The 25,554-nt window shown below is 40.9% G+C and overlaps 1 protein-coding gene across 2 annotated transcripts in view; it reads left to right on the forward strand.

The window, feature by feature from the left end:
• Positions 1-25,504, forward strand: part of trpm7 (transient receptor potential cation channel, subfamily M, member 7) — a 31,598-nt gene extending 6,094 nt beyond the window's left edge. Inside the window, exons 5-36 of one of the 2 annotated variants that reach the window (XM_067593877.1) lie at positions 171-384; positions 1,305-1,429; positions 1,536-1,707; positions 2,992-3,166; positions 4,969-5,092; positions 5,474-5,546; positions 6,765-6,865; positions 7,305-7,439; positions 7,552-7,605; positions 7,696-7,836; positions 8,122-8,256; positions 8,594-8,871; positions 8,982-9,210; positions 9,974-10,129; positions 10,456-10,599; positions 13,706-13,834; positions 14,027-14,278; positions 15,930-16,140; positions 16,939-17,071; positions 17,305-17,483; positions 17,790-17,922; positions 18,240-19,042; positions 20,160-20,254; positions 20,461-20,557; positions 20,687-20,763; positions 20,888-20,925; positions 21,298-21,326; positions 21,915-21,968; positions 23,261-23,305; positions 23,530-23,595; positions 25,029-25,314; positions 25,420-25,504. In XM_067593877.1, coding sequence (XP_067449978.1) covers positions 171-384; positions 1,305-1,429; positions 1,536-1,707; positions 2,992-3,166; positions 4,969-5,092; positions 5,474-5,546; positions 6,765-6,865; positions 7,305-7,439; positions 7,552-7,605; positions 7,696-7,836; positions 8,122-8,256; positions 8,594-8,871; positions 8,982-9,210; positions 9,974-10,129; positions 10,456-10,599; positions 13,706-13,834; positions 14,027-14,278; positions 15,930-16,140; positions 16,939-17,071; positions 17,305-17,483; positions 17,790-17,922; positions 18,240-19,042; positions 20,160-20,254; positions 20,461-20,557; positions 20,687-20,763; positions 20,888-20,925; positions 21,298-21,326; positions 21,915-21,968; positions 23,261-23,305; positions 23,530-23,595; positions 25,029-25,314; positions 25,420-25,453 — 4,917 coding nt within the window. In that variant the 3' untranslated portion in view covers positions 25,454-25,504. Of the gene's footprint in view, positions 1-170; positions 385-1,304; positions 1,430-1,535; positions 1,708-2,991; positions 3,167-4,968; positions 5,093-5,473; positions 5,547-6,764; positions 6,866-7,304; positions 7,440-7,551; positions 7,606-7,695; positions 7,837-8,121; positions 8,257-8,593; positions 8,872-8,981; positions 9,211-9,973; positions 10,130-10,455; positions 10,600-13,705; positions 13,835-14,026; positions 14,279-15,929; positions 16,141-16,938; positions 17,072-17,304; positions 17,484-17,789; positions 17,923-18,239; positions 19,043-20,159; positions 20,255-20,460; positions 20,558-20,686; positions 20,764-20,887; positions 20,926-21,297; positions 21,327-21,914; positions 21,969-23,260; positions 23,306-23,529; positions 23,596-25,028; positions 25,315-25,419 lie in introns of those variants that run through there. The other variant, XM_067593886.1, reaches the window with a different exon arrangement.
• Positions 25,505-25,554: the final 50 nt, after the last annotated feature.

Below are 25,554 nucleotides of genomic sequence, written 5' to 3' on the forward strand. Positions count from 1 at the left end.
CAGAAAATGAAAGGGCAACTATTTTGACAATCAGTTAATCATTTAAGTAATCAAGCAAAAACACCAATTATTTGTTGTTGTCAGCTTCTCAAATGTGAGTTTTTGCTGCTTTTCTCTGTTTTACGTGCTCACGCATGTGCTTTTTGTCATGTCTGCGCAAACGTGTGCAGTATGTGCGTTTGTCCCACGACTCGCGGCCAGAGAGCATCCTGCGGCTGATGCTGAAGGAGTGGCATATGGAGCTGCCCAAGATCCTCATCTCTGTCCACGGAGGAATTCAGAACTTTGACCTGCACCCACGCATCAAGCAGGTGGTGGGCAAGGGCCTCATCAAAGCTGCAGTCACCACCGGGGCCTGGATTCTCACTGGAGGGGTCAACACAGGTCTGTAGTCTGAGAGAGATTATTTTAGTCTGTGGAAAGTGCAGGATCCCCCCCCCCCATTGCTGGCTGTGTGGTTTTTGGAATACTGAGGAATTTAGAGAGGTGTATTTCAGACAGGAAAAGTCAGAACATTGTTTTTGTTGAAGTCATATCATGTAAATATAGTAATGTCATTGTGGTTTTCAGTTGTTTTTCTCCACAGCGACCAGACTTTAAACCTCTTTAGGAACTTTTTAATCTCAAATTGCCTCAACAAATCATTGTAATGAAAACTGAACTCAAGAAAAATGGTTTTAATTAATTTTAACCTTCACATATATTAAATTGAAGATCCACAGAAAAGAACCGTGCCTCACACGTTCATTGTACACAAACCTGCACAGCCACCATCAGGGTGATAAGCTTGATGTAGCAGAAGTTTTTAATACTGGGCTCTAAGCATGTCATTTGGCTGTGTGTCGTGGCCAAGGTGTGTCTGCAGCCACAGCACAGCGTTAAGATGGTGCGGTCTGATCATAGTGTTTAAATCATTACTCACAGGGTCAATTACCCAGACCAGTGATTACTTTTAATGCCTCTCTGGCACCCTGGCCAGTTGGGATGGTCTTCTGGCTCACAAATTACTGCTGAATCCATGAGATCCATTAGCTTAGGATTGTGGTTCACAAACAACTCCACGGCTGATGTACCTGTTGTGGACCTGCCCCACTGGAGGCATATTGGTCACAGGAGCTTTGGGATCTAGCACACTTTTACTGGTCTTGGATTTATACTAAAAAATGTATGTTAACAGGTCGATCTTATTATTTAATTACCACTCAGAATTTTAAGTGAGGCATGGCAAAGGTTAAGTAGTAATAAAATCACCTGTCCAAGAGATCATGAAAGTTGACTAATTGATTCTTGCATCCTTTCTAAAGGTGTGGCGAAACATGTGGGAGATGCTCTCAAAGAGCACTGTTCGAAATCATCAAAGAAGATTTGCACTATTGGGATTGCTCCTTGGGGAGTTATTGAAAACAGGAATGATCTCATCGGCAGAGACGTAAGATACCTGACTATCCAATGTAGAGTCGTCTTTTCTTGTTTGTCACTTAATTTTTTTCAAGTCAGCATGTCATTTCTACTTTTCTGTTATCACTTTATTACAGATTATCGCTCCATATCAGACGCTACTGAACCCACTCAGCAAATTAAACGTTCTCAACAATCTCCATTCTCATTTCCTCCTGGTGGATGATGGGACGGTGGGCAAGTACGGTGCTGAGGTCAAACTGCGCCGGGACTTGGAGAAGCACATCAACCTCCAAAGAATACATGCACGTAAGAAAACCGGCAATTTTCTTTCAGTACAACAGTTTCCCTTGCTTGTTTTTCTGAGAAACACAAGACTGTACAAGGTTACTGTAGATCCACAAAAGCAGTCCAGGGATGTTTTTCTGAGGTAATGCAGTGACATCATTTTGTGATTTAACTCCATGCTGTGTTGTAGTAATTAAGGATCCAACCAGATGCATCTCACTTGTTTGATTTTTACTGCTCACACTTCATCGACACCAGAAAAGGACAATTAATTATTTATAATTATTAAGTATTAATCAGCAACAAAAAAGCTAATTCTGATGTTCATCTATATTTCATTTGAAATAGCAATTAACAAATCAATTTAAGTTCCATTGAATGACACCAAAAAAATTACCATCAAATTATTGAATGACTATTAAAAGAATTTGCAGTTTAATTGTTTTTATTAAATTGAGGCAATACAATTTTTTTTTCTTCCTTTTTGCCAGTTTGTGCTGGTTTAAAGGTGTTGGTTGTTAAGTTAGGCACCATTATGAGAAAGGGATTATTAGATTATTTTAGTTAAAAAAATGAAATGTTCAGGAACATTTCCTGCATGGGGTCATGTGTGAATGGAAGCAGGGATTGATATTCAGGGAAATCTGTACCACCAGTTTCCCATCTCAAGACCGTGTAACATTTCAGGGAAAATGCCGGTACGGCTGTGTTGCAAATGAAAGTAGTAACATTGCAAGCACGTAAAGGGTTACGTCTGTCTAACAAAAGACGTTTCACATGGAGCGAAGGAACCAATCACAAGACTCCACGAGACGTCTTCCGCTGCGTACACGTACATCTGGCCTTGCCCCATCTTCTTCTTCTGTTGTGTTTTATGACAGTTGGCATCCATAAGTGTTGAATTACCGCCATCTGGCATGTGTGAAAAGGTGCAAGACGGAAATGTTCCTGAATGTAGCTGCATGTGTGAATAGTGAAAACCACTAACGGTGCCTGAAAGGTTATCTCAGCATTTTACTTGGAACTATGTATGAAAGAGGCTATAATGTTTAATAGTGAATTAGCATTGCACGTTCTAGGATGTATCCCTCAGACAGATCCAGTCTCAAGGTGTCGTTATTATAGAGTCGGTTTGTCTTTGCCTGGTGAAAACACGGTGATAACAGTGAAGTGGTCATTATCATCTCAACCTCTCACAAACTGTCATTTGGGTGGGGCTGTGTTAGGTGAAAGGGATAACACATGAAGGCAATAATATAACCTAAGCTCAAACTTTAAGCAGGCCTTTCGTCCACTTTCTTGTAGGTATTGGTCAGGGTGTTCCTGTTGTGGCCCTGATCTTTGAGGGGGGTCCCAATGTGATCCTGAACGTGCTGGAGTACCTTCAGGAGAGCCCTCCTGTCCCAGTGGTGGTGTGTGAGGGGACTGGCCGAGCTGCTGACATACTGGCCTACGTTCACAAGCAGACTGAGGAGGGAGGGTAGGACAACACACACACACACACACACACACACACACACACACACACACACACGCGCGCAGAGGACGGGGGTGGGCGGAGGAAAGAAAATGATGGCTGTGGATGGTGTGCCAAGGAACGAGTAGAAAAAGAGTAATGTAAACCATTACGCTTGAGGTTCCCAGTTGAAATATCAAGGTTTCAGCAAGTGTTTTCTGAAATAGTTAGATTTATGGTAAAAAAAAAAAAAAAATGTCAGTATGATGTTGTTGGTTATGAATCTTTTACTGCAGTGCTGCAGACAGTGATGATCTTTACTTCTTCTTCAGTTTTTGATGGCAGCATCGTTGGTGGCTCTGATCTATTTCTGTCCTAGAAGGATTTCTAACAACCCAACCACAGCCCAGCCTGTCATAAGAGAGATGAAAATAGTTGAACTTGTGACAAAAGTAATCTGCTGACACGCTCACCCAGCCAATGAAATTTGTTTAAAATGCTGCGAAATGTTGTTAGATAATCACACACTAACTACAATCATGTAAACGTGTCCATGAATGTGAAATATCCCCTCATTCTATTGTTGCTATTGATAGTTTTGGACAGTAATCAGGTGGTGATGAATATACAAATGTGTGAATAAATGATGACTCGTTATCTTGTCAATCCTTACAAACTGAATACAGAGCTCATGATCAGTATTAAGTCAATTCTGTCAACCCATGATGTTCCAATCCAGCTGTAAGCACGTTCACACAAAAAGAGCAGGACATGAAATAACCAATCACCAAAACATACAGATGTTGTGCAGCAGGTAAGTAAGACGTTAGTTAACTGCTGCAGCACAGAATGAATTGATTTAACAGTAGAAGGAGATGGGATATAGAAATCAATAGAAATGAGTAGAAATTAAATAATGAGTGATTGTAGAGCTTTATAAACATGCTGCTGAAGCACATTATGTCTTCTATAGGAGTAGAAAGTGTGGCAAGGAAATCTAACTTTTATGTTCTTCTCTCCAGAAGGACTTCCTATAAAATGAATGAATATAAGCAATAGAAACATATATGAGACTCTGGACCAGTTCCTCATCTTTGAACCTTATTTTAAAAAGTTCAGTACTCTTAAAGCATAATAAAAATAAGCCACCATGTTATAGCTCATGCAAAATTGCCAGTAAATGATATAATTATTTGTAATACATCTAAAAAATGACTCAGCCAATAGGGAAAAATTCCAGATGATGCCATTTTTTTCCTGAGCGTTTAATGGCAAGGATATTTTTTTTGTATTGTACATCTGAATCTGATAGCCTGACAATAATCAGCTGTGGAGCAGGTTAGCCATACAGCCAAAGTCTCCATGGTGATGTACTCAACTTCAAAATGAGCAAGTGTCATAACACCAAAAGGCCGGGGCTGATCCCTGAGTTAGTCTGCTTTATCAGTAATCTCACTTTATGACACCTGCTGCTGAAGTCAAGCTGTTCTGTTTGCAAAAATCAATATCTAAATTTAACTTGAACTGAACCCTTAAATGGTACACAGTAATCTTTATTTGCCAATAAAGTTTGTGACCTAGTGGCACACATTGATTCTCTAGACATCAAAGCTATCAAAGTTAGCGATTACATGATCAGTTTCATTTGATCTATGCGTTACTTTTATTTAGTGTTTACCACTTTGGTAGATCAAATGACAACACCTCACTTAATAAAGTGGAAAACATACTGTGCCATATTGTGAGACATTTAGATTTGAGAGGCTGTAATGATTTCATACAGACAGAGTGATGAGTAACCATGTTTTGCTGTAATTCTTTTATAGTCGTCTACCTGACGGAGTGGAGACTGACATCATTGCAACCATCAAGAAAACCTTCAACTTCAGCCAGAGTGATGCCATCCATCTCTTTCAGACTCTGATGGAGTGCATGAAGAGTAAAGAATTGGTAAATTTGTACACATTCACCCAATCACAAGTTGTCAGAGTCACTTAATGAATATAAATAAAAAGTTGTGGAAACCAAATATAAAAGCACCAGGAGAAGGGAGAGAAAATAGTGCAGCTTCCAACTAGATAAAACAAATAAAGATTTTATTGATCCCCAGAGGGGAAATTTGCATGTTACAGCAGTGCAGGAAACAAGGTAACAGATAAGAACTCAGAGAAATAAACAAAACAAAATAAAAAGTCAGGTTTACTTACACACGAGTGACATCAGCTGAAAATTGTTGGGCTGTTATTTTTTTATAAATTGATGCCATATCACGCAAACTCTTTAAACATCTGAAGAATGATAATAAGTGCTATCTTATTTCTTGGAAAACAGATCACTGTGTTTCACATCAGCTCCGAGGATCACCAGGACATTGATGTAGCCATTCTGAGGGCTTTACTCCAAGGTTAGTAGATGACTTCTCTCTGAACCTTTTTTTTTTTTTAAGAAACGCTCTGAGAGTAAAAGTCACGTGAAGTTGATTCAGTCTATTCATACGCTGAGCTTGTTGGCATTGGAAGATTATAAGATTTCAAGACTTTGTCATGTTTTCATTCTGATATAGATATGCTTTGAGAACAGAGTTTCCCCCCTGTGTGCCCTTCTCTTTGTGTTCCTGAGGAGATCATGTTGCTTGCGTTCACAGGGCCTCCTTATTCCAACACTGTCGGTCACTGAGCCGCATGTCTCTGTCTTATCACTCTTCCTTTCTGCAGCCTGTCTGAAAAACACAAAATGGGAAGAATTCAGAGAAGGAAGGCTGTTACCCTCTTTATTATTTGTTAAATCTGACACATTGTCGTTGAAAGAAATTATTTATGGAATTAATATTTCACCTGAAAGAGGGGTGTTACGCTGACTGTGTTGGGGTTCAACCTCATTCCAGTTTATTATGACCAAAGCCAAGAATGTGTTTGTGACTTGAGAAACAGGTTCAGACTTTCAAAAGACAAACTGAGGACTGCCAGTGATTGAAAAGCCCACTCAGGCAAATATTTGTCGACCTGAGGCTCATTCATCTTGGTGAAACAGTAACTCATGATCAAAAGGACCCTGGGGTATGAAAGCTCTCAAGCCTTTTAAAGAATATTGAGTGCTGCTTAAAGATCTTTTCTCTTTTCCACTTTGATTCAATTTATTTATTACTCAGCAAGCAGTATTTAGTAGGCTGGAAGTTTAAATTCCATCACTGTTGTTCAAACCACAATATAGGCAGGCATATGTGCTTTTTCATGTATGGATTTTTACGCCTGAAAAAGCAGGCTATTTGGAAATCAATTTGGCGATTTTAGCCCACCAGGATTCCTGTTTGGTTCTTGTTCGACATTCAGACAATCACTTCTGTGTACAGGGAATATGATCATTAGACTCAGAGGACAATAAGGCAGATCACAGTGGAAGAGAGCGGTAGACTGAACAGGGATTTACTTTGTAGTCTAATCTGCTGTGTTGCTGTATTAGTGTGTAATTGACTGTATTACTGCCCCGGCCCTGCTCTACTAACCCCCTCTAATCCTGCTAGCTGGCTAACAGGAAATACACAGTTAATAAGGCTTTACTTGCCTGGAAATGAATATGTGTTAATGTGTGTGTGTTTACACATGGCTGTACCTGTGTATTTCAGGCACAAACGCGTCTGCCTTCGATCAGCTGGTCCTGACTCTGGCCTGGGACCGCGTAGACATTGCCAAGAATCATGTGTTTGTGTACGGACAGCAGCTTCTGGTACGTTTGTGTGTTTGTTTGAGTGTGTGTTTTGTGTGAGCCACAGCTTCCATGGATGTTTGCTTAGCTCAGTATTAGCTCCAAACCTTTGGACTCGCCCCAAAATGACCCCAGAATCTTTGCCGACCACAATCTGCTGTCTGAAGAGCCAGAGGACTGGAATCGGGCAGGCTGCCATGAGCTGCTTGTCTTAACTGTAACATGAACCCTATTACAGTTGTCATCATAAGCTGCCCTCAGTGGTGATGTTTATTTTGAAACTTGGGGACTCCCGCTCTTGCGTGAAAGGGAGGATAGATAATATTTATTTATATTTGGGGTTTTTTTGTAATTTGGCCATATTTTGGGTTCTCTCCCTTATCGTGTTTGTTTTATAAATAATCATTTGCTATAAAAATATGCTTTATAACAGCATGTTTGTCTTTGTTTGTGTGTATAGGTTAGCTCTTTGGAGCAAGCCATGCTAGATGCACTCGTAATGGACAGAGTGGACTTTGTCAAGTTGCTCATAGAAAATGGTGTTAGCATGCACCGTTTCCTGACAATCAGTCGGCTGGAGGAGCTTTACAACATGGTAAAATTATAAAATTACACAATCCACTAAGTAAAACAGATTGGATGCTTGTAAAAGAAAGTATGTTTGTTTTTGTGTGTAGTAAAGCTTTTTGTGTCCTCTTCTATTGTAGAAACAATCTCCCAACAATCCTACTCTCCTCCACTTGGTTAGAGATGTTAAACAGGTAGAGTAAGCGCAGATGATTTTCATCAGTTGATGTTGACCAAAATCTTTTAGATCTTATTGTTCACTTTGTCTCTGTGACTTTTTACAGAGTCATCTGCCTCCAAACTATAAGATCACTTTGATTGATGTGGGTCTGGTTATTGAGTACCTGATGGGCGGGACTTACAGGTGCAACTACACTAGGAAACGCTTTCGAATCATTTACAACAATCTCCAGGGCAACAGCAGGGTGAGTGGGAATGTTTGTATTTGTCCAAAACATCTTTTATGGTGTTTATTTTGCAACTTCTGTCTGTGTTTCAATTTTTAAGTTGTATGAGTTCAAACCTGGCACGTCTTGTTGATGCCCAAAAAAATGAAGTCAAGCACTAAATGTGTGTTTGTGAACTGCAGTGACAATTCATACACTGTACTAATCATATTTGGCTTTAACCAACCTTTAACTGAATGTAATTTGAACTGTAATTAAAAGAAGTGGAGACAAATCATGAAAATGTTTTCATCTCCTGCACAGAGGTCGGGGCGACACACAGCAGGTCCTGGCTCTCATTTGAGGAAAAGTCACGAGTCGTTCAGCATGCAGGCGGACAAGAAGGAGAAGACCAGGCACAACCACTTCATCAAGACTGCACAGCCGTACAAACCCAAGGTAAACTCTCACTGTTCGAAAAAAGAACATAGCTTTCTTTATACTGGAGCATCCCACTAAAATTAGGTTAGCCTAAAATTTGCGCACATGTTTAAAGTAGAGGAAAAGCTTTCAAAGTAAGTGCTAGATAAAGAAAGTTTTTCATTTCATGTTGGTCTGACATCCTTCTCAGTTGTTGGATTGTTGCCTGGTGAAAACATGTAGAGATAAAAACAAAAAAAATCAGTCTTTGCATCTAAGGAGCTGCTGTCAAAAGGGAAAAATAATAACAAAAAGACCAAGACGTAACATCTGTCTCTCTCTAACCCTTCTTACTGCTCCCTGCTTCCCCTCTCAGCTGGAGTCCACCACTGAGCAGAACAAAAAGAGGAGCAAAGAAGAGATTGTGGACATAGACGACCCAGAGACACGTCGGTTTCCCTACCCTTTCAACGAGCTGCTGGTGTGGGCTGTGCTGATGAAAAGGCAGAAAATGTCGCTTTTCTTCTGGCAGCATGGCGAGGAGAACATGGCAAAAGCTCTGGTGGCTTGTAAGCTCTGCCGGTCTATGGGCTATGAGGCCAAGAAGAGTGACGTGGTGGACGACACCTCAGAGGAGCTCAAGGAGTACTCAAAGTAAGTTTTTCTATGACATTAAAACCTGTCTGAAAGGTATGAAATTTCTGGATTTTCTTTCTCAAAAAGCAAGGGTAAAAGCCTTTACAAACAGCACTGATGTTTTTCAGTGAGTTTGGGACGTTGGCGGTGGACCTGCTGGAGCAGTCGTTCAGGCAGGACGAGACGATGGCCATGAAGCTGCTGACGTACGAGCTGAAGAACTGGAGCAACTCCACATGTTTGAAGTTGGCTGTCTCCTCCCACCTACGGCCCTTTGTGGCTCACACCTGTACCCAGATGCTGCTGTCAGACATGTGGATGGGACGGCTGAACATGCGCAAGAACTCCTGGTACAAGGTTCATGTTCACTCTAGATATTTTTTTTGGTAACGAAAGAAAAGCCGGAGTAATTTCAGTGCGGGACCAGGGCCGTGATGTCAGGAACTCACACTGTTGAACCTCACTGAAAACCATATGCTCAGCTTAATATGTGCAATAAACATTCTGTTTAATATTTGTGTTCGATGAAGTTTTGGCAACAGGTGCAGTGTTCCTGTGTCTGGAACAAAGGTTTGCTTCCTTATCTAATCCCAGTCTCAGTTCATGTACTGTTGAGGTGTTAAAATGCCACTTAGCTGAATGATACATGGTGATGTAAGGAATAACAGTTCATGTCAGGAATCTTGTCTTATCTCAGATGACCTACTGGTGCAAGGTGCAGCAGCAAGGTTTTACTTATTAATTAGTAATAAATAAATAAAATAGATAGCGATAATTATTGTGCTTGGAAGAAGTATTCTTCTTAGATGTCTTGTCTTCCTTATTTTGAATTGGATTCTCACAAGGAGTGAACATGCTGTCGTTTCTTCGTATTTGTTGGTTTTCTGTGACCAATAATATCAGACATTTTAATGTATCTGCATCAAGCGTGGGAACAATTTCTGCAGGGCTTGACCTTGTATTATTCTTGTCACTGGCAAGACAAATAAAATTGTGAAAAGCCACAAAACCAGGACCTTGCACTATACGGTCATTCAGATTTCAGTTTAAGTCTGTGCTTAGTCCATAAAATGTTTTCGTTTATTAAGGTGTGTAATTCAAAGGACTGTTTTGTCTCCAGGTCATTCTGAGTATCTTGGTGCCTCCTGCCATCCTACTGTTGGAATACAAATCCAAGGCTGAGATGGCTCACATCCCTCAGAGCCAGGACGACCACCAGATGACCATGGAGGACAGCGAACACAACTTTCAGAACATAGCTGAAGACATCCAAATGGTTAGATTTACTCAGTTTCTCGATCTTTATGTCTGATCAGTCTCCTTTTTCTTTTTGTCATCTTTGTCATTTTCTGAAACCTTAGGCTGACTGTGTTAAAGGGTTAATGAGCTGTTAACAGGTTACATCACTATTGTGTAATAAACCTTATATTCCTTTCTTCACCTGTTTCTATTTTCTCTGTTGTTTATTTGGTTACTTTTTAACTCACATGCTCCTTTTGTATTTCTTTTTTTTCCCTTTGCTTCCTCTCTCTCTGTCTCTCATTTTCTTTCCACATTGTGGCCTGGTGTTGTCTAATTTGGGCTTTTTCAACCTCCCTGCAGGATGTGTTCAAGGAGACCAGATCCCACGACCATGTGGAGGCGAAGACTGACATGGAGACACACATTCGCTCCAGGAAGTTGCCCTTAACTAGGAAAATATATGCCTTCTACCACGCTCCTATTGTCAAGTTCTGGTCCAACACGGTACGCAAATGATGACAGGAGAGAGCACATGTATACACTCATCTCCCCCTTCATCCAACCATCAGTTTACTGGTGGTTTATCTGAGTAGGATTGTGAGTAACAGTCAGTCAAACCGTTCATCTTTCCCCCTGATGCTCGGGAGGATAGATGCCACCCTAAGGCCGCGTTCAGACCAAATGCAGCAATGTGTGAAAAAACGGCAGCCCTCCCATTCATTTGAATGGGGGCGGTGCGTTTACACTGTGCAAGTGGGGACCACATAGGGCTCAGCAAAAAACTGCAGCAGCCGTCTGGCAAGAAATTGATCGTCGTGATCATCACAACGAAAGATAAAACAGTTGCTGCTGTGAAAACTCTCCAGAGTTGTAAATCCTGCCTGTGAGTTTTACAAACCGCTGCGCTGTGTTTTGGCTTCTGATAAGTCCCTAAATGCATTAATCTGTAACTCAAACTCGACTTCCTGGATCGTATTTCATTGTCTCACTGGTACCTCGTACAACACTCACCAACTGTTGCACCCCCCTGCACCATAGCACCAGATTACTAGATTTGGTCTGAATGCAACTTAATGTCACTGAACCAGACAATCTGTCATCTGGCTGTGTTTGATAGTTTCTCCATGAATACCACAAACAAGAGGGAAGACAAGGTGCAACCATGTCTTATCAGACACCCAACAGAAAGTAGCAAGATACTAAGAATGGAAATACAGCTCTCTCACTCACTATGTATAAAAGCACTTAATGTAGACCGGTATTCTCACAGCACCTCCCATAGGAAATCCCCAGTGACACGATCATGCAACATTTTGGAATCCACCACATACAGCACTGTGCAAAAGTTCAAGGCATTCAAAGTTAAGTGAGGATGCTGTCAAAAATAATGCCATGAATAGTTTTTATTCATCAATAAACCTCATACAAACCTAAATGAAATCAATATTTGTTGTGACGGCGCTTTGCCTTTAAAACAGTACCAGTTCTCCTCTGTACACAGTTTTTCAAGGTACTTGTTGGTAAGTTGTTCCAAGCATCTTGGAAAACTGCTTCTGTCTCTTCATGTAATCCCAGACTGACTGATCAAACACAACCAGCAGCGCTAGCGGGTTAGAAGCCAGTAAAGGAACGTGTCCTTCTGGCTGCACCAGCAACACCTGCTTTGTGGAGTGAGCAGGAATCATGGATGGAGAGCATGAACCTCTTCACACATTAGTCCCTCTGGTTTCATGACCTGCACTTATTACCTGCATACCACATGTTCACAATATTTTAAGAACCACATAAGAAAAAAGGTAGTGGTAGTAGTTTAAGCTTATCCTGAAACACATCTTGCAGCGTCACATTCACACTCATGCACAGGATTATCACTCGTCTCTTCTCACTTGCTCTTACCTGTATTTATGTATTCAAGCCCGAGGCCGGTTCTCAGGGAATTAGGAGTGGTCACTGAGTTGTATTTACAGGGTCAGGGTTGTTTTACAGGCTGTTCAGGACTGAAATGTGCTGATACCATCACTGAAACGGCTAGTCTACGTAATATAGCTTATCTACATCTGCTGTACCTGCTTCCATCCTGATTTTAACACATCAGAGCAGCACTCAGCAGTGACTTACCCATCAGATGATAGTGTTAATGCCTGATTTTCCAGCACTTCACTCTTTTAGCGTCAAGGTTCAGCAGCTTTTTGAAACGGTTGACCTAATCCAAGTCATATCAATCAACTGGTCTTCTGTGTGTGTGTGTGCGTGCGTGCATGCCGATTTAATTCTCATACTTTCCCACAGTCAGCAGTATGGTGGGTCTGTGTTTTTAAACACAATGGAGCTCTTTTGTGAGCTCCATTGTGTTAATATACCAAAAGCAATGGAGTTAATATACCAAAAGCAGTTTTATTTGAGACACAAACATGTGGCTTTTCTACACATTTCCATACAGGAGATAAAAACACAAGAGTTTTCAAGCTGCTCGAAGGTGCACTAAGTACTTTTAAGTGATCTGAACCCTGTCCAGATTCAACATCTTGTTGAACAAGCAAACATTTATAGCACAAAGTAAAAAAGTAAATTAATAGTGTTTGAGTGCTTGCCTTATAATTTCTCACCTTATTTATTTTTTATGTAAATTATATTCAGTGTTATTCATTTAAAAGTAATTTATGTAAATGTTTGTAAATGAGTTAATGACGAAAAAACATGAAAATACAGTAACTGATACACAGTTGCTTCATTTGGTATTTATTTCATTGTGGTTACTTTAAATTAAATCAGGATAAAGTAGCAGCAAACAATATATTCATTGGCCACAAAGGTCACAGACATGACAATTATAGTTTAAATGATAATAATAATTTTATTTAATGAGCATTTTTCAAGCAATAAGCACAAAATGCTTTTCAAAGTTTGCAAAATTAGTATTGGTATACAAGTATTGTATATCATATAAAAACAAATGGATACACTGTCATCTCTGATCTACATAGCTTGTTAGCTAGTAGGACACCTGTGATTTAAAGCTGTAGTAATTGATATTTGGACAGACAATCTCCAAAACAGACACAGACTCAGCCATGACATTAACTCATTGTATAAGTTGGTATGACTACAGTTTGCTTGATGAGCAGCCAGTTTCAAGTCAAGTTTTAAGTCTGTAAATGACTAGTTGGTTAAAAATTCCCATCCTCATTCCTTATGTAATCCCCCCTGAACCCCTCCTCCCTCCCTTCTGAGAGCAGACTTTTTTTGGGAACTGTGAATTTCACTTCAGATAGAGAAGATGAAGTTTCTCTCTCTCACACAGCCCTTATCCATACAGCTAACCTCCAGCTGAGCACTGAGGGCTCAGAGGCCAAGTGAAAACGATTTTCTCCCGACCAAAAGTGCCACGATGAGGTTGAGACCTTTCAGAGGGCCTCAGTTGACCTTGTCTCAAAATATTTCAGCGAGAGGAAGCCCCTCTCAGGAACTGTCTGAATTTAGAGGCTCTTTGTCAACACAGGCCAGTTATATTCTTCCATTCTTGGGAGAATTACTCTTCACATTCAATGAAGTATTTTCGCTCCATGTGCAACGTTGATGAGTCTTATTCTCGTGTGTCTCTTGTGGTCAGCTCTTCTACCTGGGCTTCTTGATGTTCTACTCGTACGTGGTCCTGGTGAAGATGCCTGACTGGCCTTCTCCTCAAGAGTGGGTGGTCATCCTCTACATCTTCACCTCTGCCATTGAGAAGATTCGAGAGGTATGTGCAGCAGAGTTGTTACGCACTCATTCAGGGTCTTTAAAAATAGTGAGGATGATGACTTTATTAATATGACACAGACGGTAGCTTTTGATACCAGTTCCTTCGTGTAATCCTATCCTACAAATTAACTGAGACTGTGAACCGACTAACCTATTATTATATCACCTCCTTCTTCTTTTTTTCCCCCAGATGTTTATGTCTGAAGCAGGCAAAATAAGTCAGAAGATAAAGGTGTGGTTCAGTGACTATTTCAATGTGTCGGACTTTCTGGCCATTATGACCTTCTTCATCGGCTTTGGCCTGAGGTTGGGTGGAGGGGATGCCCTCATCCCCGGGAGGACAGTTTATTGTCTCAATATCATCTTCTGGTACGTGCGACTCCTCGACATCCTGGCTGTCAACCAGCAAGCTGGGCCGTATGTTATGATGATTGCTAAAATGGTGAGTTCTTTTCTTACTGGAATAATTACTTGAATCACCAAATGCAATCATTGTATAGGAAGTTTTCTTGGTGACATTGAGTGCTGGATTTGCTTTCTAGGAACATTTCTCAGACAATTTAGGTGAAAGTCAAACTGTGCCTCCAGGTTTGTTCGCCTATAAGATGTTGTTTGTATTTTGTGTCTGAAACAAGACATAGCAGGCTTTGTAAGGCTGCCTCTCAGTGTTATATTTTAGTCTTTAACGTGCCTGAACAGCAACACTTTTCGCTGTGACGGTGTGTTCACATTATGAGCAGAAGCACAGAACTATTGACTGGAAGTCACGCCACCGTGTGAATGTAAGCAGACATGAAAGTTTTCATACACTGTGTAAAAGCTTTCACTATTTTACATCCATGATTCTGAAGATGCTCCCAAATTTACATAACACGGGAAGTTTATTGAATATTTGCTTTATGGTCACGCCGAACATTCTGACTATCAGATACAGGAATTATATTTTATGATTTACAAATACAGTACTTTGTAGAACACTTCACATAGTAGAAGTAATATTAAAATGTAATAGTAATTAAATAGTAATTATTTTGTGATAGATAAGGTCAGGCTTGTAGTCTGAACATACTGTTAGACTGTTGCTATGTTTTTGTGCATTCATCAATTGCTCATATTAATAATCAGTCAGTTTTTCACCAGTCCTACTATTATTTCATGTGTTAGTTCATGGTGTGGTTTTAACAAAATATTTTTACAACTTTTTGAAGTCGTAGCCCACCTTCAACAGCATATTGAAAATGGTAATATGTTAGATCAGTTGATCTAAATTTTCTTTTCTCTAGTTTTAGATAGTTCAGCATTTTGGGAAAAACACTCAGTTGCTTTCTTGCCAAGAATTAAACAAAAAAATCAATGCAAAGCTCATGTCTGTACAGTAAATATGAAGCCAAGAGATGATTAGCTTAGCTCAACAGAAAGACTGGAAACACTTAACCGCAAGCCTAGCTCCGTTCAAAGTTGCTGTTAGTCTAATTTTTTAAGTAATGCGTTTATATCTTGTTTTCTAGCAAGCTAGTGACTTCCTGGGGTCTAATTAATGAGCTTTGGAGGTGCTGTTTCCCTCTGGTTCCAGTCTTAATGCTAAGCTAAGCTACCCAACTGCTCTCTTTAGCTTCATATTTACTGTACAGACATGACAGTGGTGTCAATCTCTCAAAAGTCAAAGTTAATTTCCCAAAATGTCAAACTATTACTTTAAGTGATGGTAGACTTGAGTAGACCATTATATACACATTCATAGCTGTTGAGTAGTTGACAATTACTGAATCTGTCTTGGGGATTTCAATACAGACATTATATATATATTTTATTTTATTTTTGTTTTTTTTAACCCAGCAGTTGGAATCAACTATTTGCTTTGAAACAGGAAAAACAAACCAAATTAAAAAAAAAATAGAAGAAAAGTTACTTTTTCATTTTAGCCAGTTTGAGAAGCAGTGTAAAATAAAATCCAGGGATTTTTTTATTGTGATTTTTCAAAGCAAAAGTGAGAAAGTAGTGCTGACTTGGGGTTCCCAGAGCAGACTTATGTGCTAAATAAAATCTGATGTTATAACATGACTTGAAATGAGTATGTGTTTCATCTTTTGCAGGTGGCCAACATGTTTTATATTGTGGTAATCATGGCTATAGTCCTCCTGAGTTATGGCGTACCCAGGAAAGCTATTCTGTACCCACACGAAGAGCCAAGCTGGACGCTGGCCAAAGATGTGGTGTTCCAACCATACTGGATGATGTACGGGGAAGTGTATGCCTATGAAATCGATGGTAAGGACGATGAGGATGGTAGGGGAGATTATGAGGGTAAGAACAGTTTTACTCAAAGCTTCTCAACCACAGCATGACAGCTGATTGTCACTCAAAACAAGCACTGGAAATCAAACCCACGACAGCCTAATCATTGTTCCCCTCACAGCCTCTTTCACACAACATGGTTCACACACAGAAGCAGCTGTTCTCTTTGAAGAGGGCAGAGCTTTTTGCTTCACCACAGCATCGACTGCCTCGACTCAACTACAAATCGACCGGATGAAGGCAACGATTAAGCAATCGTCGCTTGAGTCGGGTGCATTTGAAGCTTAGGTGGAACAAAACACCTGGGTGTGCTCCATAAACCTGAGTTGGCATCTCGAGGTTTCACAAACTGTTGAAATTTATCACATGCTTTATTACTGTGAATATGATCTTTTATCTTAGAAAGGGAAGATGTGGTGAGTAGGTACATGTTAATTAAGAAGTGCAAACTTTTGTTAAAAGAAGACGTAACAAACATTATAAATATTCCTCTGTAGTTTAGCCAGTTTAATCATAATGAATACATACAATAAAAATCTAGAGAGGGTTTTATATTAGAACACTAAATATATAATATTTCAATGTAAATTTGTACATTTAACCAGTCACGTTAGTCCAATTCAGACCCATTAAGGAAAGAAACTTAGTTGTAAATGCATATGAACAAGACCTGGGGTGTGTGTGTGTGTGTGTGTGTGTGTGTGTGTGTGTGTGTGTGTGTGTGTGTGTGTGTGTGTGTGTGTGTGTGTGTGTGTGTGTGTGTGTGTGTGTGCACTCATCCTAATAGGCTCCTTCTCTTCTTCACAGTGTGTGCCAATAACAGTGAGTCATCAGTAAAGAGCCTGTGTACAGCAGGAGTGTGGCTGACTCCTCTCCTACAAGCAGTCTACCTCTTTGTACAGTATATACTAATGGTCAACCTCCTTATCGCCTTCTTCAAGTGAGTGCAGAACATTTATGCATTTATGTTTTATATTTCTAATGTTCACTTGCATGCAATGGTTAAAAATATATTTTTATGGCTATCCTAATGAAAAATAGTATGCTAAATAGAAGTGTGAACAAATATAAGACCTAAGCATGTTTTCAGTTTTAAAGAAAAAAAACTTTAAATATTACCGGCATTCGTCTCAACATCATTATCCTCAATGTCATTTCTGAACTGTTTTCCAGCAATGTGTATCTGCAAGTGAAGTCGATTTCCAATCTGGTGTGGAAGTACCAGCGCTACCATTTTATTATGGCCTACCATGAGAAGCCTGTTCTCCCGCCCCCCTTCATCCTCCTGTGCCATATCTACTCTCTCTTCTGTATGTGCAGAAAGAGAAAGAAGGAGAATACCTACGGACCAAGTATGATCACACTACTGTCAACTGTCTGGCAGAAACCTCATGTGTTCTGCATGTAGATTATTAAATAAGGAGGGATATTGAGCAGTTTTTGCCACTGATCATAAATATTTTTCAATGATTACAATTATTTTAAGTTGGATTGATTTAATTCCAGTGATTCTGAGTTTTCTAAGTGTTTTAAGTGTTGCTGCTTACCACCAGCAAGGACAACAACAGTATCAAGTCTCTGCATTTTGTTGATAAAGACCCTGTGGTGCAATATCCTGTATCCTGCACATAATCCATAATGGATTCTCCTTCTTTCAGAGCTGTTTCTCACTGAGGAAGATCAAAAAAAGCTTCATGATTTTGAGGAGCAGTGTGTGGAGACGTACTTTCATGAAAAGGATGATCAGTTTCACTCGGGGAGTGAGGAGCGTATACGTCTTACCTCAGAAAGGTGCGGTTGTTATTGCCCTTTTTTGAGGCAACGTTCAAAAACATGCAGTGTTTAAAATTAAATGAAACGATTAAGAGGAATTACTAAATTTAAATTTACTATAAATGAGTAAGAAAAATCTGACATTTTCCGAATGAGTTGATGAATATGCCATGTGACAGCACTGTTCATTTATTTCAGAGTAGATATTAGTTCTTTATATTTTCATTTTAACAATAAAATATTTTCATTTTTACAGTAGTTGTTAACAATAACAGTAGCAGGTAACAAGAGCTGAGTTGTGGGTGACTAAAGCTACTGTTTTCTGTCGTTTCCAGGGTTGAGACCATGTGTCTGCAGCTGAAAGAGGTTGGGAACAAGGTCAACTTTATAAAACGCTCTTTGCACACACTGGACTCCCAGATTGGACACCTCCAGGACCTCTCAGCTCTGACTGTGGACACTCTGAAGACTCTAACTGCCCAGAGGGCATCAGAGGCCAGCAAGGTCCACAATCAGATCACCCGGGAGCTCAGCCTCTCTAAGAACGTGGTCCCCAGCATCGCCCCTGTGGCAACAGACACTGGCCCCCAATCCAAATCGTCCGTGATAGGCAAACGTAGTGTCGGTGCCTACTTCGGCTCCTCTTTTCCCCAGGCCGGAGTCAACATAGCAGATTCTCTTTTTGGGATTGGTGTAGGGGGAGGGGCTGGGACTGAAAGTAGCCGGAGAGTCGGGCCCAGCCCTGGAGCAGGACTGGGGCTGGACCCCAACCTGAATCCAGCAATGAGCCCAGAAAGGAGGGGCTTGTTTGGGCTCGGGCACCTTGCTGCAGAGGCTGGCTCCTCAGGCAGTGCCGGCTCCAGTGCCTTTGTCCAAAGTGCTGCAGCCATTTCCCCACCGGAGCTGCGTCTCCGAGGCCACTCTCTCACCCAGAGTAAGCTGACCCGTCCACAAGAGCCGGGCTATTCCGACTCCCCATCCAGCCTGCCCAATGTGCCCTCCCCTGGGGCTCAGTTCCACATCAGCAGCACCCCTTCCCAGCCCAGTGGCTCCAGCCACCCTGAACTCGCCCTAGCTGGACTTTACCAGCAGCCCCTCCAGCCAGACAGCACCACTGTAGAGTTTGGTGCGTTTGTTGGTAAGTATGAGAATGAGGCTGAATCTGGTGTTGATGAGAGGATAAAAGAGAAGGATGAGAACTGTGTGTGTGTGTATCCTACTGTTGTCGTTGTTTCGACTTCGGGCTCTGCTCGGTCTGCCTGCTTGCCTGCTTGCGTTGCAAAGCCTGACAACACAGAGGGGTTAGGAGCTGGGGAGAGAGAGAGGGAGGGGAGTTTGGGATACGTGAACGAGGCTTTCTGCAACGACGAGGGCAGATCAAGCTCTCTGAGTAGACGGGGAATCAACACTAAAGCTGCCGGTCGGATGACCTCATCACCACCGTTTGACACCCACGAACCTAGCAGCCCGTCAAGTTTCACTCACGCCCGTGCTGCGGCATCCAGGAGACCCCGCAGACGAAGGCACAGGGAGTTGAGTTTGTCTGGACCAAAGGCTCCTCCAGCGTCCTGCTGTGAGGTTCAAAGTGGGTCTGAAGTCCCCGTTGGAAAGAGGAACATGGCAGGAGAGGCAATGAGAGGTTTGAGTTTCAGTCTAGATCAGGGCTGCGTCTGCCGGGTGCTCAGGCCTGTCCATCTCCAGATCAGGATCCCAGTAGACCTCTAAAGCTGGTGGCTTTTCCTTTCCTTTCTCCGCTCCGTCTGGACCTTTTTTGTTTGCTCTCTGTTCCTGGGTGGCTCTGAGGTTTTCAAGTATGATGTGACAGAAGCATGAATGATTGGTCGACTGGTTGAGGTTTTCTATGAATAAGGACTAACTGTTGATTTAAGGATGTGTTTGGCAGGTGGAGGTGAAGGGAGGAGTTTCTCATAAGAATCAAATGTTTGAATTGTGATTATTTCACCATTGTGGTGATGTCAGCAGATCGGACTGTGTGTTTTGCTTTCTTTGTTTTGAATGCTTTACAGAAATCGCTGTAGATTTCCTAATGGTAGCAAACAAATCATTCTTTGATTGTTTTGATGGAAACGTTACAGGCAAAGATTACGAAAAAAAAAAGTATATTCAAATTTTTTGTTTTGGGGAATGTGATTTGGTGATTGAAACAGCAGGTTAAATTACACATCATTGAAAATACTAATACATTTAACACACACTCAGTCTGTGGTGTTCTCACTGTGTCTTTCTGGTTTCAGGACATAAAGACAGTTTGGACCTCCAGCACTCCACACCCAAAGAGACCTCCACCTCTAGCACACAGCACAGCCCGGCCACACAGACCAGACCGCAGGTGTGTGTGTGTGTGTGTGTGTATATATATCATTGTATGGTTGTTTTGTGCTCAGACAGTAGCATACGTCATTTTTTTCTCAGAGGAGCTTGTAGTGTGGAACATTGTCTTAAACCTATTAAAGTCACCATTAATCAGTGTGTAGGAATAATGTTTACTTTCTCATACCTTTTCCTCTTCGTCCCTGCCTGTTTTTCTGGTCACAGGGTCAGCCTGAAGGTCACGGTCACATCAGAGCAGTCAACTCCTACGCTGGCTTCACAGAGTTTGACAGGAACCCGGCTCTTCTCCATCCTGACTCCAGTAAGCTTACGATACACAAATAATGTGAATTATTTCAGTTCTCTGCAGCCCATAAATCACCAGCCATGTCTGTGAACAGTTTTTCTGGTAACATGTGATGGTTGGTGATCGTTCGTTGTGTTTCTGTAGCTCTGACGAAGAAGGACAAGAGCAGAGTGTCAGCTGAAGACATCCTCATCCATGAGGACCCCAGAACTGCAGTACTGGTAAGCAGTGTGTGTATTGTAAGAGTACAAAGTAGGAAAACACATCTTTGTGTACTTAAACTCTTGTTAACTTTATAAATTCCGGTTTATGTCATTGTTTAACAACTTCTCATTTCTCTACCAGGAAAGAGTTCAGGTCAAATCAGCCCAAGCCGGCAGCCTGTAAGTAACTTCCTACACACACACACACACACATACACACACACACACACACACACACACACACACACACACACACACACACACACACACACACATACATACACACACACACACACACACACCCTTGTTACTTTATAGGAGCTCATATACAGACACAAGTCAGTTTTTGTCTGATTTAAGTCAATGTCTGGTGCTTGTTTGTCTCACATATTTAAAACCAGCACACAGTGATACACACTTATTGACGCCACCAAATGTAAATGCATTACACAAGCTCCTGTGTAGATTTGTAAGTCAGACTGCTATACATGTAATCTTTTGTTCAACTAATGCCTTTCTTTCTCTGTCTCTGTCTGTCTTGCTCCCCGTCAGTCGAGCTCCTGGGGAAGATAAACTAAACGGTAAGATCTGTCGTTTTACTGTCGTTCCTCCATCTGAATGGTTCGGCTGGGTCTGACTCGTTCTGTCTGGATCAGCTGGTTCAGCAGCATTACATGAACACTCTTATCACAGTGACATTTGACCTTTTCCCCTTCCTTTCATCCTTTCTGTGTGTGTTTGTGTGTTTGTGTGTATGTGGTATCCATACAGTAACATGGGGACAACCATTTTTATACAATCCATAAATAACCTTTTTACTGTATTTCTAGTGTTTTATTCAAGCATTGTCTGTCTTTGGTTTGGTTGTGACATTGCTTTAACAACATCATAGTGTTTTGAAAGACAACGGGTCACGGCGCCTCCAGAATAGTGTAGAACATTTAAAGGTTTATTCCAGACAAGGTGACAAGAATTTGACTGATAATCTGAGGCAGTCGAGGAATATCTCAAATCTTTACAAACTGGTCACTTCACTGGAACATAAAAAAGCCTTCAGGCCTACTTGCAGACACTGCATCATACGATAGTTTTTCAGTTACTTATACTTCATGTAGGTGTAGTAATGTTGCTGGATGAAAGCTTCATCGTGCCTCATTTTGTGGTTACAGCCGCAGTTGCTCTCTACACACCACGCCACACTCACCTCGGAGCCAGAAAGGACTGTGAGTAACCTGCACTGACCAACCAAACAGCACAAAGTTTTTTTTTTTATTCCATGAATACCTGCACTCGCAATTAGGGCTGATTAGTCGACTGAAAAGTAATGAACTATTTTGATAAATAATTAATGTTTCAATTGTTTTTCAAGGATTTTCTGCTTCTCTCAGTTTTATATAACTGAATATCTTTGGACAAAACTAGCAATTTGAAGGTGTCACCTTGGGCAATTTTTCACAACTTCTTCACATTTAATAGATTAAATGATTTAATGAGTTAATGGAGAAAATAATCAGTAGTGAAAATAATTAAATTTCAGTCCTGCTCCCAATATTTACCATTTCTTAACAGAAAGACCAATAAACTGATGACACTAAGAGGAAGGTCTGGCAATGATAATATTTATCATCTAGCATGAGAAAACAAGGAAATTCCAAAAAAATGTTAAATAAAATTAAAATTTATTTAAAAAAAACCCATAAAGCTCAGGTTTATATAATGTTTATAATTTATTAATGTTTCTGTAACCTTCTGACTTTGAATTATAGAAGGAATCACAAATATATTACCCAGATAAAAAATAAAAATATTATCATATTTGCACATTTTTATGACATTCTCATGCCAGTGCAGAGGCATTATGTTTTCAGGTTGTCCTTTCATCCCATTCTCGTGAACGCAGGAACGCCTGGAGAGAATTTCATTACATCTGGCACAAACATCCACTCGGACTCAAGGATGAACTGATTAGAGTTTGGTGGTCAAAGGTCAAGGTCACTGTGACCTCACAAAACACATTCTTGGCCATAACTCAATACACTAATTATGACACACAAATGTCTAATAGGATAAATGAAGAAGTGACATTTTATATGTCAATATAGTGATACCTCATTTCTCCAGAAAATAAACTTGATGCCTTTTTACTATATTCCATCAAAGTCTTCATTACAAATATTACATGAGCCTGGACAAACATGGATGTAAACTGCAATTTGACTGGTTGGCGGAGGTGTACAACCGTGAGGCGGTGTCTACCTAGCAACAGAATGTACTTCCAGTAAAACTGTTGCACTAAACTTGAGCATGATGCCTGTTTCTGTGCCTCCGTTGTTGTGAAGTAGTAAAGAGACATCTACTGGTTGATACTAGAACAACTCAGGGTGTTTTTGTTGGATTAATGCGCTCAGATGATTGATCAGTGATCACCACTGGCAGGTTCACTGACTGCCATCAATTATTTCTGTAGAACATTTTGCAATAAGATTAACAGTCAACTTTTTTTTTTTCTCTGTAGCTATTGGCTCACCTTTCAAGCCCATAGAAAGCTACCAGTACTCAGGTGAGATATGGATTCAAGAGAATATGCTGCATTATTATGTTTTCATGTATTATTTAAGTTTCCAGAATCAGTTATTAGTTTATAGGTGAAGACAAAGAGCAATTAATAATCATACAAAGTAGTTTTATTTCTGTTCACTCCTCTACTGCAATTGTCTTAACCTATGTATGTGTGGGTGTGTGGGTGTGTGGATGTGGATGTGTGTGTACACCTTCCTTCTGCAGCTGTGGAGCGCAACAACTTGATGAGGCTGTCCCAGAGTATCCCCTTCACCCCGGTGCCCCCTAGAGGTAAGAGAGGATCACGGTGCATTCCCAGATATGTCAGGTCAGCTGATAACCTTTGCCGACTGTTCTGAGGAACGACGGCAGGCAGTTTGAGAATGAGGAAGTAAGGAGACAGATAAGAAGACTGTGGTTTCTACGTTGTTATTTCCCCTCCCACACCTGCAGCTGTTTGCCCAAGCTATCAAATAACAAAGTGTAGGTGGCATCTTTAGCATGTGTGTTGGCAAACCACCGATTTGAAACATTTTGATGTTGTAGTTTCGAGTGGTTGGCATGTTGTTGTCACAGTTTTGCTGCTAGTTTTCTGTTGTTGTCACTGTGAATCGTTCAAGGAAACTCAATCGGCTGATTGCCTTTAAATGTAAATGGTTGTGAGTCATGTGATCCATGCAGTTTCTAGCCATTTCATCATGATGGTGTTATAAGGAGGTGGTTGTTTATTTGCAGTCAACACAACGCACAGTTTGTCTAAGAAACAGGCAGCAACATGGCATTTTTAAAACTGAAGCAATATTTCTACTATTATCATTTCATCTTAAGAATCCTGTAATGTAATGTGTTGTGAAGAGCTACCAGCACTATCACAGCCTGCAGCTTTATGCAGCTTTTGGCAGCTTTCAGCTCATAGTTTTGTCAAATCAGTCTTGAATAAAGTTGGAGACAAATCGTGAAAAAGACATAAATCTACAGAAAATACACAGAAATATCTGGCCAAAGTAAATGCTTAAAGAAGCATTCGTTATCAGTAAATACTTGTCTAAAAGCTTTGGAGAAGTTGTTTCAGAATCAGCTGGCATTTATTAGCTGTATTTATTCTTGTCATACAATACCTCATAACTGCATCATCCTGAAACTGGCCCAAAATTGTTTTTTGTCATCTTCCCCTCTCTCTGCCCTCAAATTTCCTGTCTGATTCTGTGCTGTAAATAATGGCAAAAATGCCCAAAAAGTAATCTAAAAAGGAAGGAAGTCAAATACCTAGCATACCCACAGAGACCCACACCCATCATACAGAGTTAATGGATCAAATCTTGACTGAAACACCAGTGCAGTGAACATCAGGGCTATATTTAAAGCCATAAAGCAGACTTTATGGACATACAGCAGCACATGTTGCTCTTCGTCTGCTGGATGTGTAAGTAGGTAAATATTTGCTAATACATCAGCCGGATGCACTTTATGATACTAGATCATTGTTCTTTTTGCTGTTTTGGGATCTTTTTTGCCTCCCCAGTGGTCAAAGTGTGTAATGCAGTGTCATTTTCAAGTGGTGTTGTTCTGACACAGAGAAGGATGAGACGGAGACGGAGGCAGGGAAACAGGAGCAAACACAGAATCGGACATGTTAGAGTTGATTTTAGAAATATCACACTGTAATCTTATCTCTACAGCAGGAGTGTGTCTAACTCTGACCTGCCGCTGTGTGTTTCTTTAAGGTGAGCCGGTGACTGTGTACCGTCTGGAGGAGAGCTCCCCCAACACCATCAACAACAGCATGTCTTCCTGGGCCCAGCGGGGCCTCTGTGCAAAAATCGAGTTTCTCAGCAAGGAGGAGATGGGCGGAGGACTGAGACGGGCCCTCAAAGTGCTCTGCACTTGGTCCGAGTACGACATCCTGAAACCAGGACACCTGTATATAGTCAAGTCCTTCCTTCCAGAGGTGGTCCAAACCTGGCAGAAGCATCTACAAGGAGGACACTGTGGCTGCACCTTTGTCTCAGGGTAGGGAGCACAAACTACCACGATACTCATGTAAGAGCCTCCTACACAAAGGTGATACAGTGAAAAGGTGGTGTGTGTGACCGGTTTTTCCCTGTGACAATCCAGGAAATTCAACAACAGCGAGCCGCTCAAAAGCTGACATTTGCTTTCAACCAAATCAGACCGAAGACTATTCCTTATTCACCAAGGTAAACACACACGCAGGAACACACACACACACATCCTAGAAGTGTTTTCATG

Source organism: Thunnus thynnus, chromosome 1 (genome assembly GCF_963924715.1).
Source record: "Thunnus thynnus chromosome 1, fThuThy2.1, whole genome shotgun sequence".
Lineage (NCBI taxonomy): Eukaryota > Metazoa > Chordata > Actinopteri > Scombriformes > Scombridae > Thunnus > Thunnus thynnus.